The following is a 17,825-nucleotide window of genomic DNA, read 5'->3' on the forward strand; positions in this document are numbered from 1 at the left end:
TACTGAGCGAGAATTGCGAAGAGAAAAAAAAAAACTATGTAGGCTACTCATTAAACAGCGGGGCAGCTCTACACACACATGACCCATTACTGTATGAAGGTCAGCCTACAAAAATAAGTGTTAATCAACCTGCCAGCTCATCCCATGGCTCCAATTGCAGGACACCTTAACCATAACTGTGACATTTCTAATTCTCTTATTCCATTTTACAAGCGAAGCCAGACTACATGACCTGAAATTATGTATAGCCTAACTGCAGCAGCTGAATGCTGTGCGGTCTCTGCAGGTTAATTTCCTGTCACATTACAGCTCCACTCTCTGGTATCGGCAAACATCTATAGCAGATTGTATCTGTGGTCATGACTCCCCTGAAATAATTTGTTATATAGGTGGCCTCCTTCTGGGGTGTATTTGCTACAACACAGTGACTATTTTTTAAAAGGTGTTATCACCTAAAACGAGGCTGATCATGTAATACATTTTGTAACATTTGGGAATCTTGGTTGAAATAGTAATTTTCCCCATCACATTATTGGCAAACATTTTTAAAACAAGTTTTAGCATTCTTTTCTTAAACAGTCTTTGGCTTTACCCTTTGTTTTACACATCAAAGTGCGTTACTTTTGGATCTTTTGTTTATGCAACCTTACTTATTTACTTTTGAGATTCCTGAATTTAATTAGATTTCATAGTTATCTCTAACTTTTTGGACATATTGTTGCAGATCTCTCATCACCAGTTTTCTAAACTTTTGACTTGCAGATATGAAATAAATCCCGATTTCTCCTTAAAGCACCACTGTTCAACTTTTAGCCACTAGGGGCGCTAGACATAAACCTTTCAGGTGTAGCGCCCCTGAAGGCCATTGGCAACACTGCACTGTTGCAAAACTAAGCAGTCTTCCTTCATGTTTTGGAATCTGAAGGCATGCAGACCTCTTTGGACCAGCAGATTGAGAAGTCTTGGAGTTACTTGACCTAAGAAAAGGCCACATTAACCCCTCCAGATTATACTTAGTTTCCTATTGAAACAGGGAGAGGTAGAGGTCAAGGCAGAGCCATGGGGAGAGGGAGAGGGAGAGGGAGGGGAGCTCCAGGAGCAGTGGGAGAGGAAAGCAGAGCAGATCACAGGCAAAATCATCTGATTATGAAAGGCTGCAGGAGCTTCAACAGAGGAGAAGAGCTGGACTACAGGTTTGTGAACTATATCTACTGTTTTTTTGTAATAACCATGGCCACCATGATAAACTTTCACTGAGGAGCTCAGACTGCCGTAAAGCAGCACTCTAGGTCACATGAGCTCTTTGTCACCTGATCTATTCAGTGACGGAGCTGACCCTCTCAAGTCACATATGCAAGTTTTTGAGAAGGGCAGCCCACACGGAGCATCGATACGCACCAAGTGCTGTAGACTGACCTGAAATATAATTTAATATATGTCAAATTAAGCTAATATTTGGGTCAAAACTTAAACGGTGCTGGTCTAAGAGCTGCAAATAACTATTTCCTACTATCTGTATAATTTTAAATTGTAATTTTCTTTTAAAACCAAAATAAAACGGAGATTCTTTGTTTTCTTTTGTTTTCGCATGGTACAGGGTACATTTTAAAGATATATACAGTATATATCTTTAAAACGTTTTTTTCCCCATAATCTGAAAATGTAATGTGCAACATACCAGAAGATATTACCTTTTTTCCCCCCTACAAGATCTAATCAAAATAACAGTTTTGTCCAAATGAACTGAAAAAAATCCTGATTTATTGTCGTTTTAATTGCTAAACAATTCATATATTCATTACAACTATAAATGAGCATGAAGCTCAAATTGCCACCCTAATAATAAATTATTATTTTCTAAATTAAGAACAAAGGCAGCAACACACATTGTGTGCCAGAGAGCAGATGCTGTTACACAGCTCTGCAGTTAAAGAGGATTTCACTCTTGAAAGAAACAATTACAATGTTTACACAAGATAATCTAGCATTTTATGCTAGCTTTCAGCACGGATAGCTTGTTTACCATAACTAAGCACAAATCAATGTGTCTGTTCCCTGTAGAACTGCACATTTTTTGTTAAACCACAATATCAATGTGTGTAATATTATCATCTTAAAAGACTGCCTGGATACAATAGTTGGTTGGATATCATACTTCAAGTTGCCCACCAGTAACATATTTAGCAGGATGGATGATGTCTAACTGCTGTTATTGCACACTATATGTATACATTTACTGGCTCAGATGCGCAAGGCTCACAGAAAGTGTTGGGGGAACTGAAATAGTGGAAAAGAAATATGACAGCTAAGAAAATGTGGATTCATTGCATGATTAGCATAAATATCACAATTACATGTTTTGTTGTTGTGGCACAGCCCTAATTCCCTGTGATATTTCCAAATCATGACTGTTCCATAACAGGTGTAACTTTGCTACAACACTTTGAGCTTTCTGTTAACTGATAAAAGTCTCACACCCTATTTAGCAGTATCAGCCTGAAGCACCAGTATACATAGCCTAGTAGAAAATACAGCTCAGTTTTTTTTCTTCTTCTGAATAAATTTTTAATAACCTTACTCCTACTAAAAATAGAACACAGCCTTCTTCCCTCAGTAAAAGCTTCTACAGCAAATTGTGGCGTCAGTGCAACTGGGTAGCGCTGGGATCTGTTGGGATGTTCAAGACACGTGGGAAAATAAAAAATAAAAAATAAAAAACAAATCCCTTTTTGTTGTTGGTTCCAACCCGCCAATCAACAATCAGTCCCGGTCAAGTGTAAAACTGTCTGATTCTGACCAGCAGCCGGGTTCTGTGCATCTCTAGTTTTTAAAGATCATGTTAAGCATTAGTACGCCTAAGCACTCTGGCCACCAGTTTGTGGTTGAAGTAGTGGTGTAAGCTCAGCACTAATGGGCTCTCATTTATCTTACACCATTGATGTCTTGTGCAGCTCTACTCAGCCTGCTGCATTTTTCCGCCTCATACTGTTTTTTCTATCAATATCATCAGTATTGTCATGGCTTTGTGAGTTATTGCTCCCAGATTTCTTGGTCACCTCTTTCATATGAAAATACATTTAAAAAGGGTAAGATAACGTAAATCATACATGTCTATCTGTTCTGTCATCCTGGTTGTATTTTGAAATCTTTGCTTTATATCTGGACTTACACATCGTATGCATCCTTGAAGATCTTGGGAAATTGAATCCTCCTCCACAGTTGCTCTGCCTCAGGTTGAAGCTGATGTATGACTTGACCTGACTTGTTTTTGATGTCCTAAAGGAAATGTCTTGCTCTCAGGAGCCGCCATGTTCACGAGCTCGCCACCAACTGTGCCTCTTTCCCATTTGGGGCCGATCCTGCAGAGTGCTGTTGCGTGTTACAGCTTTTTCTCAGAAAACTGTTGCCTGCTGAGGCTAAGAACTGAACGATGAAAGACTGAGAGAAAGCAGCAAAGTTTCAAGTCAGGAAACCCAACAACAAGACGATGCTCTGCACAATCACCGCTAAAGCCAAATGATAAAGATTTAGATGAAAGTTAATCACCTTAAATTACCTTTTTGTGTTTTATTTAATTTTCACAATGTCATATACCTCTGTGTTAGACAGCCTCTGCCCTGTTGCAACTTTTTAAAACCAAGCAGTTCTAAGAGCTCTCCAAGGGTTTAAGGTGCTCACTGAATCGTGATATTTTTTGAGAGCTTTTTATTTCTTCCTTTCTTCTTGCATTCATACCTCAGTTATGAACGTTGAGATGAAGTAATGGCCTTCGGGTGTATGTCAATTGAATAAAAATCACATAACTTCAGCATTAAATTCAAGCACATAAACCCAAGACTTCAATCCCGCCTCATTTGTCAAGGTCTTGTTTTTCATTTGCTTTTATGACATTGCTAACTTTTTTCTAGTGTTTCCATTTTTTTTTTTTTTTTTGCTGTGTTCTGTGTTCCCAGAAGCATCCATTTGCCAGTTTGTGACTTTGGCACACACGCAAACAGCATTTAAGCCTCAACTTTACACTCTGAACTTGACTCTGACTCAAAGTCTGTGACTCGAGCGACACATTTAATCACATTTTTATTTATGTTATATAGTAATCTCCTGTGATAGCAAGGTGATGAATGTAGATAATCTGAATCCAGGATTTATGTTACTGTAGGAATTAGCAACAGCTTTTAAGTTATCTGTTAACATTAGTGTGGCAGTCTATTGTGTTGCAGTTGGCAAAACACTGACCATCTCTTGCTAAAGCTGGGTTTGATTTAACAAACTGAGTTGTTTGTTGATCGAGTTTATTTATGGCTCATAACCACCTGTTAGTTATTGCTGTGGCGTTAAAGTAATTACACTGAGGTCTCTCAAACTGAATTCTGCATTAAATGACTTTGGGTCATTTCTATAAAAAAAAAAAACAGCATCATATTATCCTGCTCTTCAGCTAGCATCTTTGCAAATACCTCTTCTTATTACAAAATAAAGCAATTCTGTTGGATTCAAATATGTCATTAACTGTTCTTAACCTCTGATTGCTTAGTAGTCTGATTAAAAAATAAATGCATGTTAATATTTGAAGTGGGTAAATATTATATCTTAAATCCTAAATCATTTATTGCTGTTCTTATCGGTTTTGCACAGGTTGAATTGAAAATGATAAAAGACATGATGGTAAATGTGCAACAATTAGTTAAATTAGATTTAAAGCTATAGTTGGTAATTCTGTTCAGATACACTTTTTGTGGGTAAAATCGTCCTTCCATCCTGGAAGTGGTCAGTACATTATGTATTCACAAAAAAGAGGTTAAAAAATTGTTCTCTGTGGGAGCTGCAGGCCTGTAAAAACTATAACCAGTCTCTGCCGTTTGATCCAAAGGGCAGAGATTTGTCAGCGTTTTATTCCTTCTCTCACCCATAGACATTATCTACTCACCCCCCGTCTGTCCCTCAAGTTCCGGGGGAATCACCTTATCTATAGGTTGTCCCACATACCAATCATTCTGACATGCTCAAGTAACACCAGTGTCTGTGCTCGTTCCTTCCGAGTTTCCACTTGCTGAGTGTGCATGCGCACTTCCAGTGTTTATGCATAGACATCATATACGTAGACGCGTCGTTGGGCGCAGGTTCGCACGTCAACGTCACCGCCATATTGTATGTGGCAGAAAAAAGTTGAGTTCTGTTGTAGTGAACGTGGATCAGAGAAGATGCCTCTTTCCTGTGCTGCATGGAAATTTATTCGGGCTGATTTCACTACTTGTATCTGCCTTCTATAAACTAAGGCTGTGCAAGACCATTCTTTTTCAAGGTTTTTAGCTTACATACAGTACAGACTATTGTATTTAGACATAGATGTGCATATATAGATTTTCAAGTATTATAAATAAGCCAAATAAATAGCTGTGTAATTATATATAACTATAGGTCAAGATTATAGCTGTCTATATATATATATATATATATATATATATATATATATATATATATATATATATATATATATATATATATATATATATAATTTTAATTATTTTTAAATAATTAAAAAGAATAAATTCAGGAGAATGAGCTACAGGGATACGAAAAATAAACTTGTAATATTACAAAAATATAAATATTACGAATGCAAAGTATATCCTGAGATTAAAGTCCCTCTGATACTGTTTAAGTGACTAACTGCAGATTTGCCACATTCAACATGGCGGACGCTCTGACGCATCGCAGCATAGTCAGAACCCGCCAAACGACGTGTCTACATATATGATATCCATGTGTTTATGTATCTTGTTAGCTTAGCGGCTAGTTTAGCTTAGCGGTTAGCTGCTTATTGTAGCTTTGCTGCTCTCACCGTTGACTTTGAACATGGCTGATAGTCGCAAGAAGCAAACCACATTCAGGTTTATGAGAATAAGAGGAAGGCCTCAGTAGAAATAAGGCTAGAGTGTATTTGGGAGATTATTTTTCTCGTGATCCCCCTGAAGAGCGGAAGAGCAAGGTAAGACAGTGCATGCACAGTTATTCAAAATGGGACTTTGAATAACTGTGAATAACTTTGGGGAAAATCGCTGACGCTAGCTTTAACAATAATATTTTAATTTAATAGTCTACAGCAATTGTGTTGTAGGTAGTTTAGACCATATTCATGTTATGTGACGATGTTAATTTCAGTCATTACAGAATTAAAATTTTGGGATGAAACACTTGGAAATTGACTTTTACTTGCCCTTCAAAGACTAGATCCCCCTTGGACTTTTACCTTGAAGATGACAAACCTCACTTGGACTTGCCCCTATATACTTTAGACTTGTATAAGAATTATGTTGAAGGACATGAAACTTGACTTGGGTATGCCCCTCAGAATCAAGATTTGACTTGGACCTATCATTCATTGACTTGAGACCAGGAGTTTGCAAAATACCTGAACTTGACTTGGACTTGCCCAAGATTTGAGACTTGACTTGATTTGCTTATTAAGAGTTTGACACTTGTGAATTTTGGGACACATACTTGAAACTTGACCTGGACTTGCCTCTCAAGGACTTTAGGCTTGACTTGGATTTGCTCCTTAAGGACTTTTGAGTTAAATTAGATCTCTGTGACACAACACTTAGACTTGAATTAAAAATATACTTATTTACATCCCTCCCTGTAACCTTGTTTTTTGCCAGTCACCGTACAGCCTCATCATGAGAACTTGATGAGAACCATTCTGAAGTAGGAGCCAATGGTCGAAAAAGACCCTCTAAAACCTTTCCTATGTACTAGAACAAATGTGAAATGCCTCTGAAAGTTACAAGAGCTATAAAAGGTTCCTGTGGTCTGAAAGGGACTTGTGTGTTTTCCTAACCCCCGATCACCAGTGCCACTTGGGGATGTGCCAGAATTGAGTTGTTCAAATCCGCGACAAAGGGCCATGAACATCACTCACACTATTTAAAAGTCAGCTTTGTAATTAAGAGCTGTGTGAACAGATCTTAAAAAGTTCATTGCGATTGATTACATGACGTTCCCTTGTGCCTCGGCCTGCTTTGAGATCGGGCAGATTAGCTGCCATTCCGACAGCATTCCTCAACAAAAACACATCTCAGTAAAATTTCAGGCAACTTCAAACCAAATTCAGCAGGAATCGGAAGCCTCCAGAGACATTTGCATTGATCAAGGATTTACTTTCACACACACTCCCCTTCTTTCACAGGCTGTGATTCAAGGTCTTTTTGGCTTAGCTTCTAATTCCTCCTCTGCTGTTTGAGGGTTCACACACACACCCAGGGCCGCATTTCTAATGAAACTCCCAAGGCCAGCCAGCATCTCCATTCCCTAGCTTTTCTTGTGTTGAACACAGGATTACTCTGCTTCAACAACAGCAGAATCAGGGATTTTTGCTCTATTGCAAAGGAGTTGCACAATTATGATAATGTGATGGATAGTTATTTCCTGACCTAATGCTTTCAGTCTGAAAAAATCTCCTGCATCATTTCGTCGTCTTCATGCTGTGGGCCTTTAGCTTAAGTAGCTCTGGCACGTTAATGCTTCTGGCAGATTCTTTCTCGCCTCGCGACAGGGGCTCAGCTCATCCCTCATCACACAATGTTCCTCGCTCTTCAAATCTTCTTTTCTCTTCTCTTTGTTTATCAAAATATCACACCTATTTTCTTCTCCCGATCCGCAAATCTGTCTGAGTTACTTTAAATTCATTTCATACTTTTTCCCCAAAACTTATCCATTATCCTATCTGTTTACTGACAATATGTGTTTTCTTGTTCACACACTCAATCCCCCCTAGTTTGCTTTGTGTTATGATTAAAAGTGGGCCGTCCTCATTCACAGGCTGACTAAATCCTCATGTAAAGCGAGGGATCAGCCGACAGAGCACCAATTATAATCTGGCTAATGATGTCAAATGTAGACTCGGTAAAAAGGCTTCTAGATTCATCAGATCTCAGTCAGGACAGCAGATGGATTATAATATGCTCTGGTTATGTTGTTTCTAAAGACATGGAACATTAAGGCACACATGATACTGGTGTGAACATTAAAAATAGATAATATCAGGCCATATTTCCTATTGAGCGCATTTAGGAGTACCCACAGGCAAGACACTGAACCCCAGCTTGCTCCTTTTAGGTGAACGTCTTGAAGCAGCTCATTTGCAGCAGGGTTCTTCGTTCACCACAATGACTTGTAAAGAAATTTTACATTGACATTCTGTTCATACTATATCTCTATCTGCGGTGCTTCGTGAAAGCATCTACAATTGTTTAGCTTTTTCACCTTTTGCCACTTTATAGCCAAATGCTTCATTGCATTTTGTTATTTTATGTGGTAAACCAACACTACCTGCTGCATAAAAGTGAAGTGATGGGAAAGTGATGTGGGGTTGTCAAATTTACCGATAAAGTTCTGTAAAATCTATTGTGAATTTGTATTCATCCATTGGTTCACTACTTTGCTGAACCACCTTTCACTACAATAATAGCTGCAGGGCTTTCAGGATACATCTCTTCCACTTTTTGGACTACTAGAGTTTGCAAGTTTTGTACACCCCTCTTTGCAAAATAGCTCAAGCTCAGTTATGCTGGATGGTAGAATGTATGTCACTGCCAATTTTCAAGTCTTACCATTTATTCTCACTTGGTGTTTGTTCTATGCTTTAACTGGGCCACCATAAGATGTGTATACTTTGATAAAAGCCAGTCTATTTTGGCTCTGGCTGTATGTTTAGGTTGATTCTGCTGTTTAATGTAAACCTCCTCCCAGCCTCAAGTCTCAACCAAGTTTTCTGCCTGGATTGCCCTGTGTTTATCGAGTCTAACCAGCTCCCATGTCCCTGTTAAAGAAAAGCACCCCCCAGCACATGATGCTTCCACCACCATGTTTCATTGTGGGGAGGGTGTTTTCATGTTGATATGCAAAATTAGTTTTCCTACCTAGAGTAAGTGGTGTGTTGATTAGAAATTTTGTTTTCTCTTTTTCCCCCTCATTTGACGAGGAAAATACTGAGTGAGAGTCCAGTTGCCTCTGATTTAAGACTGTTTGCCATGACCCGGATTTCTGAGAATTTGCACAGGCATCATGAATGCTCTTGTTCACTCATTGTTCAGATAAACACCTTTAGTTCCAAATTGCAGCAATATAGATAGTTGTGTTGCCACTGTTGTATATTTGGTTGTCTGATTCAGCATCTGAAAGCTGAATTTTTTCCCCCACCTTATACAAACTAGTTCAGGAATATATTCGACGTTCAACCCCCTGGGAACTAAAACACAAGCTACAATACAAACTGAATAGAAATGGCAAGCTCAAGGACAAATTATCATTTCAATGAATAAGGAAAATGTGCCTTATTTACATTATCTTTTAAATGCGAGACTCTATAACCTGCGATGAGGTCTTAAATAGGTTCCTCTACAGATAACATTTACAGCCTATAATATTAAGGATGCACCAATCAGACTTACATATGTGGCCAATTTTTGATCTCTGATTTTTAGCAGATTCAGATTTTTCTACAAGAGCTACAAGTAACAGCTCTTAAAATATGTCTCCTAGTGTCTGGCTGATTCAAAACACTGGATATGTTTGTAGTATTGGACAAGATTTTGAACAGAGGTATCTGCAAGAGAGAACCAAGCTACAAACAGTTTTAGTATATCTCCTTTATAAAACATATTAAAGCTCTTTCATTTTAATATTTATTTTCATACACCCTAAAATATACAAAATTTCAAGGCATTATTTTTCCATTCACAGCAAATATTAGTTTTAATTAGTTATGCTGTTAAATGTGTTAAATTCTGTGGTAAATTCTACCATAAATAGTCACCTACTGAAGCCTAAAAATCCAGCTGTAAGTTTAAAGGGATGACATGACTATGCAGGTGATGCTTTAAACCAACTGTCACATCAAAGATTAGCCAAGTGCACAAGTAGTTCTGTTAGCCCCTAACTTAACCTGGCCTCAAATGGATTAAGCAGAACATGTTGTATATGTTCTGCCTTCTGTTATCTGCAGTATTCTGACTGTTATAGTAGCATAACCTCAATGGAAAATACAGCTTTATTTCTAAGGGCTTCGTATACCCTTTGGGCTTTGTTGTACTTCATTTTAACCTCCTCGCTGATTATGAAAATAACTTTTCCTTCAGTAGTTACGTTTATATGGTAATCGGAATAAAAAAGCATCATGTAAGCAAGCCAATTGGAATATGAAAAGTGTAATCCAAATGAGAGGGGCGGTTTATGCTGATTGAAAATCTGATCAACATGCATATTAGGGTTGTGCATAAAAATCAATACAAAGATTAATATCGATTTAATGTCGATATTATGGCTTTCAATATCGATATACCTCCCAACCCCTAGGGGGCATTATAACAGCACACCATTACTGTTCACAGCGAAGAAGTGCAAGTGAGGCAAATTTGCTGAATGGCTGATAAGATTTTAGATGCGCCTTCGTCTCTAAAATCATACTTTTGGGCACATTTTTGGTTTCTGTGATACGTTAAATGCATTGAACCAAATGCACTTTATTTTCCTGTTAATATATCAGTAGTTTAGCAAAGAAAGAAGTTCTTCTTCTGTGCTGTTTTTAGGGGAATTTGATAACTGCATATGTCAGAGTGGTTATATTGTGAATAAAGCCAGTTGCATACACATGCATATTAGGATCAGCTTAATTGATTGTGTGCCCATATAAATGGCACAATCTGATTATTTAATCCGATAATGAAATTTTGTGCATGTAAACATAGCTATTGACTACTTTAACGCTAAAGAGTGTTGTTGCAAGCATGAAAAAGCTTCTTCGCTGTTGTGCTTTCAGTTGAAATATTTGAGATTCTTTCAAGCATCTCTTCTACTGCTGCACAATATATCGAATCCTAATCACCATCTTATTGTCAGTGTGAGCAATATTAGAAAGCACTGTTTGGATGTGATATTTATTAGGCTATTACATTTTAGGGGCTGTGCCGTCCAGCTCTGCCTGTCGGTAAACTGTTCAGCCTGTCGGCTTGACTTTCCTTGTCTTTTATACCCACATCTTATGTCGATCTTGGTGACTGGGATGTTAAACTTCTGGCAGAGTGGTGTGGATATTGGACTAATGAAAGGAAAAAGACACAACCACATTTGATGTCATAAGTATCTCCAACAGCATTGTTGCAGTTTCATATTATCCTAATGTTATGCAGAACTGATATCTATTTTTACCTTCGTAAATCAATTTACTGAAGTACGGTGGTAAAAATATGATTACTTATTGCATGTTTTAAACTAAAGATGAACCCATCAGGTCAATTTCCTGGAAGTTACTTATTTCGTCTTTTCTTTAAGCTGTGACTTTAACAAAGGACTCGCACACAAAATAGGAAAATTGCGCTAAAGGTTTCTTGATAACGATATTAGTGTTGAATCCAACAGATCTGATCTAATATTTTTCTGAACTCAAAAAAGTGCATCACAGTACATGCTATCTGTTAAAAAAACAAAAATAGTTGCATTTCTTAGTTTGGATTCATTTTATGAATTTTGTGGGTAAAAGTCAGATTTTTCCATATTAGACCCATCTATCAAAGCTGATCAAAGGAAAACTGGCTTATTCTGATCTCGGGCATTTGTTTTTTGAGCCATACTCTGCACAATAACTTAAAGTCTGCCCAGTTCTGTTAGAATTTTGTCCTTATTAGTTTGAGTTAGTAAAATATTTTACCAGGCCACAGTAAAATTGTTGATTCAGTGCCACACGACGCTGCCTTTTCCATTTATAGCTTCTCCTCAAAAGACAATGAGGTAACAGAATTTTCTACAGCTTTTCTACATAACAGAAGGAGTAAATATGTCTTCCTAAAGACTCGTGGCTGTTTTCTCGCCATGTCTTTCCAGATTCTTTTGATAGCTTTGTCAAGTGGTGCTAATGTGAAAGAGCTTGCAGGTGCTGCTCGTGGTAATGGGAATCTGTAACAGAATGTCGTGTCTATTATTATGTCGGACCCCATTTGGAAGCACTCACAGCAGTGTAATTCAACAGGATTATCACCGCTATGATTCCTTTCATTGTGTTGTGCTCAGGAGTTATATAAGGTAACATCCCCATCAGCAAACAGTGACCGTCTCTCAGTGATTTCCACGCAACCCTCAGTCACGGTTGCCCATTGTTTTTTAACCTAACCCTGTTCGCAGACACCTAATCCGTGGAAAGCGTAGCATTCCAAGTTCAAACACAACAAAATTGAGCTACAATTGCATCACAAATGGACAATTTGAACTTGAACTTAATAGTTCCATGCGTCTTTGCACTAACCAGCGTGAAACTGTCAACATTCAAAGAGCCAGCCCGGGGCTTGCTACAATGTGTTTTCTGTTTATAGCAGGGTTTTATACAGGATATTAAACGCTATCATCTGTTTGAACTGAAAAGCGGGTATTGCTCAGGCATTATAGACTTTTCCATTCCATTCCACCTCTCCCTGATCTCTGATCTTCATCATCGTGTCTACATTTCCAGTATGTCCTCTGTGTTGTCTGGAGCACTTGTGCTGGGCTTTGAGTCAAGTTCAGACCAAAATCATATTTATCTTACTGTTGGGTCCAGGGATCAGGCTATTCCCGTCCGCTGATGTCTCTTCTCATATTGACTTGTGATGTAAACAGCGCTGGCATGCCGTGAGTGGATTTTTTTTTTTTAAATCTAATTTTATGAAAACAAAGAGATCTTGAGTTTTATTTAGCATCGTATCTTTCTAGCCAGTGCCAATGTTTATCTAATAAACCATGCATGTCATATTAGTGGGGGCTTTTTTTTTTTTGTTCTTTTAAAAGCCTGGAAAGTTTTCATGCAATGGAAGTCACACACATAATTACCCAGCAGTCATGTGTAAGAAAATGAATTATTCACCAGATGTCAACTGTACATTTGCTTATAATCTTTGCTGGGTGCTATTTTTGAGGCCTGATATGCTGAAACTATGAAGGCAAAGTCAATATATTCAGAAGAAACCCAAAACTCTACCAAATGAAATAAAAAAAACAAATAATTACATGTTAAAAAAAGAAAAAAGACAGAGGGGGAGAAAAAAAAGAATCCCCAGAAAATTTCTTAGACCAAGCAGTGGCTCTTAATGATCCTACATGAGAGAAAATGTGAAAACGCCTGCTATTCTGCAGAGGCAGAGCGGCAGCGTTACAGCCTCGTAAAAAGCTGCCATGTGGATAAAGATCACAAGGCATCCGGATGCCATAGAGTCTTCCTCACAAGTCGTGCAACAATTAGAGAGATGGTGGCTTTGACTGAACCTGTGCACTGCACTTCTTGCAGTCAACCGGGGATTTCAAGGACACTGGGGGGAAAAAAATGTTAGTGCTCTCTGAATAGCACATCACACGCATCTTTGTCGAGGTGCACGCCACTAATGTTACATTTAACGATTTCTTCACACAGGCTTAAAGACACATACCATGTCAGGTTTCTGGCTTTCTGCAAGGGTTTCTTTCCCCCATGGGTCCTCACTTCACACAAGGTTAAGAATATTTGAGATTCGACAGCTTGTTAGGCCATTTATACCGTGAATGGCACTGGGAGAAAAGCAGATTGATCCGTGAATGTAGTGCTTAAAAATGTATGTAGTTGTTTTTTTTTTGTTTTTTCTATTTTAAGGAAATGCACTATAAGAAAAAAGAATTTCATCTAAATACAGCAACATAAACCTTTTAAAGCATATGAAATTTAAAATGTTGTCTTTGAAAAGTATACACACCCCTGTTAGAAAAAGAAATTGTGACTTAAAGAGGAGATATGTAAAATCCACTTTTTCAGCCCTTAAATACATTTTGTTGTGTATGTATTTGGGAGTGCAGAGTGAAATGTTGAATGTAGTCTCTCTAGGTGCTATATAGATATCTTTACATGGACCTGTGCTAATTCCCAGTTATCCGGATCATCAACAGCAAACAGGCTTGCCTCTGATTTAAGCCTGTTTGCTATCTTTATATTCTATTTATGTTTTTCAATCTGTTGTGTTTTCTTTACTCTCTATTATGTTTTTTGAACAATTACATTGCAGTATTTGCTGCGGAACTGCTAAACAAGTTAATGGACCTCCAGCTAACCAATTTTATTTCTAGCAGTGAGTTTGTAGCCCAAGCTCAAGGATGCAGGTTCTTCATCTTCATCTCCTCAAACTTTGGGTCAGAGTCTGGTTTGAACGAATAAAGGCTGTATGAACAAGTCTTCCCTTGTTGACATATTTAAATCAATTTAGGAATGAAACGTTTTTGCGCCGCTAGATAATTGTATGTCTGTTGTCAAACTACGTAAATGGCTGAATGGGGGGAGTCATCATAGCAAGACCAATTAAAGTAAGAAGACAGCAGCACTGCTGTCTTTTATGGAGCGTTAACTGCTACTGCTGTGTGTGGATGTGTAGTGAGAGCCAGGAGAGTGACATGAAAGACGGATAAAATGCGACAAGACCTTTCAAAGCGTTCGCAGTCTGAAAGTACCACATACGGAAGTGGCACAAATCACATTTGTTGTTTTTTTTTTTTTTGGGGGGGGCGAAAAGATGGGAATTGGCCCGTTCACACTGCCTTGAAAAAGACGGATATGGGCAAAACAGATTGCAAAAAGATCGGATTTGGGTCGTCTTTCCCTGCAGTGTGAATGTAGCCAAAGAGACGGCACCAGAACAAGTTGCTCTCAGATACACAAAAGAACGGGGGTAAAAAGTGAGGACGTGGGGTTAAATTAATGAGGAATTCAGACCAGAGCACTGCAGTTCCACTTCATATAGACCACAAATAAATTATTTAAATGTGAAAAGGAAGGCTTTAAAACCATGATATTTCTACTTAAAAAATGCCAACATGCCATATAATTTAAAATTTTTTGCCAATTTACAGTTACACATGTTCAGTACAGTTCTACTGCAAATAATAAGTAATAAAGATTGCTGCTTTTACCTGGTTGTATGAGGGTGCAGACCTTCAAACTAAAACCTTGCTGCAAAATCAACTTCGATTTTTTTCAGTTAAAATATTTGTTTGGTTTTAAAGGTGAATTGTACTGGACATCTGGCAGAAAGGTGAAACCTTTTTTATTATTATTTATTTAAGCATGGCATTTTAATGCGGGTGTTTAGACTTTTCAGAGCCACTGCTAGTAATAGACAACGAGGTTGTAATTTCAGAAAAACTAAGTGTTTAAATAGAAATAAGCAGCCATTATCCTGGGATGAGCTTCTTTGTTAATTAAACACAATACCACAGTTTAATTTTCTTTTATGCTGCCTTTCTGTGAGTGTGCTCAAATATCCGTCTTTGATTCAATTTCTCCATCCCTCTTTGTCTCCAGTTGCTGTGCTCCTGAAGGATGACTACTTTGTAAGAGGCGCTGGACTGCCAGGGCGCTTTAAGGCTGAGAAGATGGAGTTTCACTGGGGCCAGAGTAATGGATCAGCAGGCTCAGAGCACAGCATAAATGGCAGAAGGTTCCCCGTAGAGGTAAAACGTCATGTTGCTACACACAGTTTGACAAATGTCCAAGGTTCAGTACTGAAGGTCAGTGCGGAATCGTTAGTGCAGTTTTCTAATAGATTATAACTTAATACACCTTCTAAACTATTTAATTAATGAGCCCTAAAGCAAAGGTTAAGACACGCTCTAGCTTGTTGATTTGGCTGAAACCTTTTTAGCGGTGAACTGCGTGGTGCTTTAAAAATGTTGGTATTTAAACCCTCACAAGCTCGGGGATGTCAGAAATGAGAGAATATCTTGACGGCTTTCATAGTTTTACTTCTTTTCCGAGATATCCGACTGTTTGAACTTTGTACTAAATCCATGAGGGGACCTTAAAGTAAATCCATTCCACGGAACAGCCAAGAAATATGGTTATTTTAATAGAAATGGGCTAACTAATAGAAATGGGCTAACTATCAAACACCAGAAACAATAACTCTGTGTGTTCTGTTGTTTTACTCAGTTTAATTTACACAGATAAACAAAATACATTTTCCATATCTATGTGTATCTTATTAAATTAGAACATCCTTATATCCTCATATAGTATTTCAGCTCAAAAGGGGAAACTTGTGCAGATTTACTGCAGATTTACTGTTCATTCTGTTACTTCTGATGGTTCAAAATTTGAGTCATACAAATAAAGTTTAAAATGTTTTAATACATTGAAGTGGGTATTCATGGGGAAGGCTGCTGACTTGACAGTAGTCCAACAGACAGTCATCGACACAAGAAGTGCTGCAGGATTTTTAAATTGAGATAAATTTACATTTTCCTCGCTGGTTCTTTCTTGTGTGGGCTCCCTGCACTCTCGGTAACCTATAACATTTTTGGTACTATAATTTGTGTGTGAGGTGTAGGCATCTATTGTGGTGAGACTCCATCCATCTGGGTGAATATTACATTTGCATGCAAAATATAAACTCTATGCCTCTTGGAAGGTATCAGCCAGAAACTGTTGCATCCCCAGTTGTCATTGGCAATCATAATTTGTCACATTGTGATTTTGTGAGGATTACATATTAGCAATATGTCATGCCGCCCAAATTGATAAGTGGGCCAAGCGACAAAAAGTAAGAGCTAAAGACGCTGGCTTTTCACAAAGGCCTGTAACAAAGCATATAAATAGAAAACGTAGTGGAAGGAAAAAGTGTAGTTGTTAAAAAAGATGCTCAAATAAAGCCCACACGAGAGTTTGGACTAGATGCAGAAGGTATGGACTGCTAGGGGAGTTGGTGCTTCAAGACCCACCTCATATAGACGCCTCAGGGACATGGTCTACAACGATTGCATTCCTTGGGTTGAACTACTCCTGAACCGGAACAACATCAGAAGTGTCTTAACTGGGATAAGAAGTAAACGGGCTGGACCGTTGCTGAGTCCGCTTCACGCTTCCCTCAGCTGGCAGGTTTTATTCAAATGCCAAAGGTGCTTGGTTTATTGTCATGATGTCATTGTGCTCGATTGGCCATATTCGATTGGAATATTGTCAAGAGGAACACCAGAGACATCAGACTAGGGATGGACGATATAGAAAAAAAGCTTATCGATAATAAAAAATGCGAACTAGTAAAACCCTGTTTTGGAGCAATTTCCTTCGCCGCTCCTTGCTGCGACATATTCAAGTGCTCTGTGTTGTGGTTTGAGAGGGCGGCGCTTTGTGACGGCGTACCTGGATCCGCGATTACGATTGGTCGGGAGGAAGTAGTGACTGTAACATCAACTAATATGATAGGCTGAAAGGAAGGAAGGAAAACTGTTTGTATATAGTAGGGCTGGATGATATAGAATAAAAGCATATCAATGAAATATAAATCATATTGATCGATATCGATAATTATCAAAACAATTCAAAATATACATTTTTAATGGCAGCCCTGGCCATTTTATGCTGTTGCTTAATGACCTATTTTTAAATAAATGGATTCAAACACAACCCTTGATTCAACCAACTTTTTACGAAAACTGTAAGTGTTAAAAAAGAAAAAAAGAACACGTGCTCTCTGAACTCTCTGAAGGCTGATGGAGCTTTCCTGCGTTTGTGATTGGTTGGGAGGGTGTAATGACTAGTGTTAACCTACATGATAGGCTAGAATGCATTGTTCTTTTATTGAACTTTTTATTGACCCCTGATTTTTATATTGAACCATACGTCTATCGATCGATATATATCGTTATTGAATTATTGTCCAGCCCTTGTATATAGAACTTTTATCTACCCTGTTTTTTCCTATCGCGCCACACGCCTATCAATCGATAGATATTGTTATTGAATTATCATCCAGCCCTACATCAGACCCAACAATGCAGGTGAG

General features: G+C 38.1%; 1 protein-coding gene across 4 annotated transcripts in view; it reads left to right on the forward strand.

Moving 5' to 3' along the window:
• The window catches only part of ca16b (carbonic anhydrase XVI b), a 192,873-nt gene that overhangs the window by 107,197 nt on the left and 67,851 nt on the right, over positions 1-17,825 (forward strand). For all 4 annotated transcript variants that reach the window (XM_036152166.1, XM_036152168.1, XM_036152164.1 and 1 more), the window contains exon 4: positions 15,347-15,495. In XM_036152166.1, the coding sequence (XP_036008059.1) occupies positions 15,347-15,495 (149 nt within the window). The remainder of the gene's footprint in view (positions 1-15,346; positions 15,496-17,825) is intronic.

The sequence above is a fragment of the Fundulus heteroclitus genome, chromosome 20 (genome assembly GCF_011125445.2).
Source record: "Fundulus heteroclitus isolate FHET01 chromosome 20, MU-UCD_Fhet_4.1, whole genome shotgun sequence".
Taxonomy (NCBI): domain Eukaryota; kingdom Metazoa; phylum Chordata; class Actinopteri; order Cyprinodontiformes; family Fundulidae; genus Fundulus; species Fundulus heteroclitus.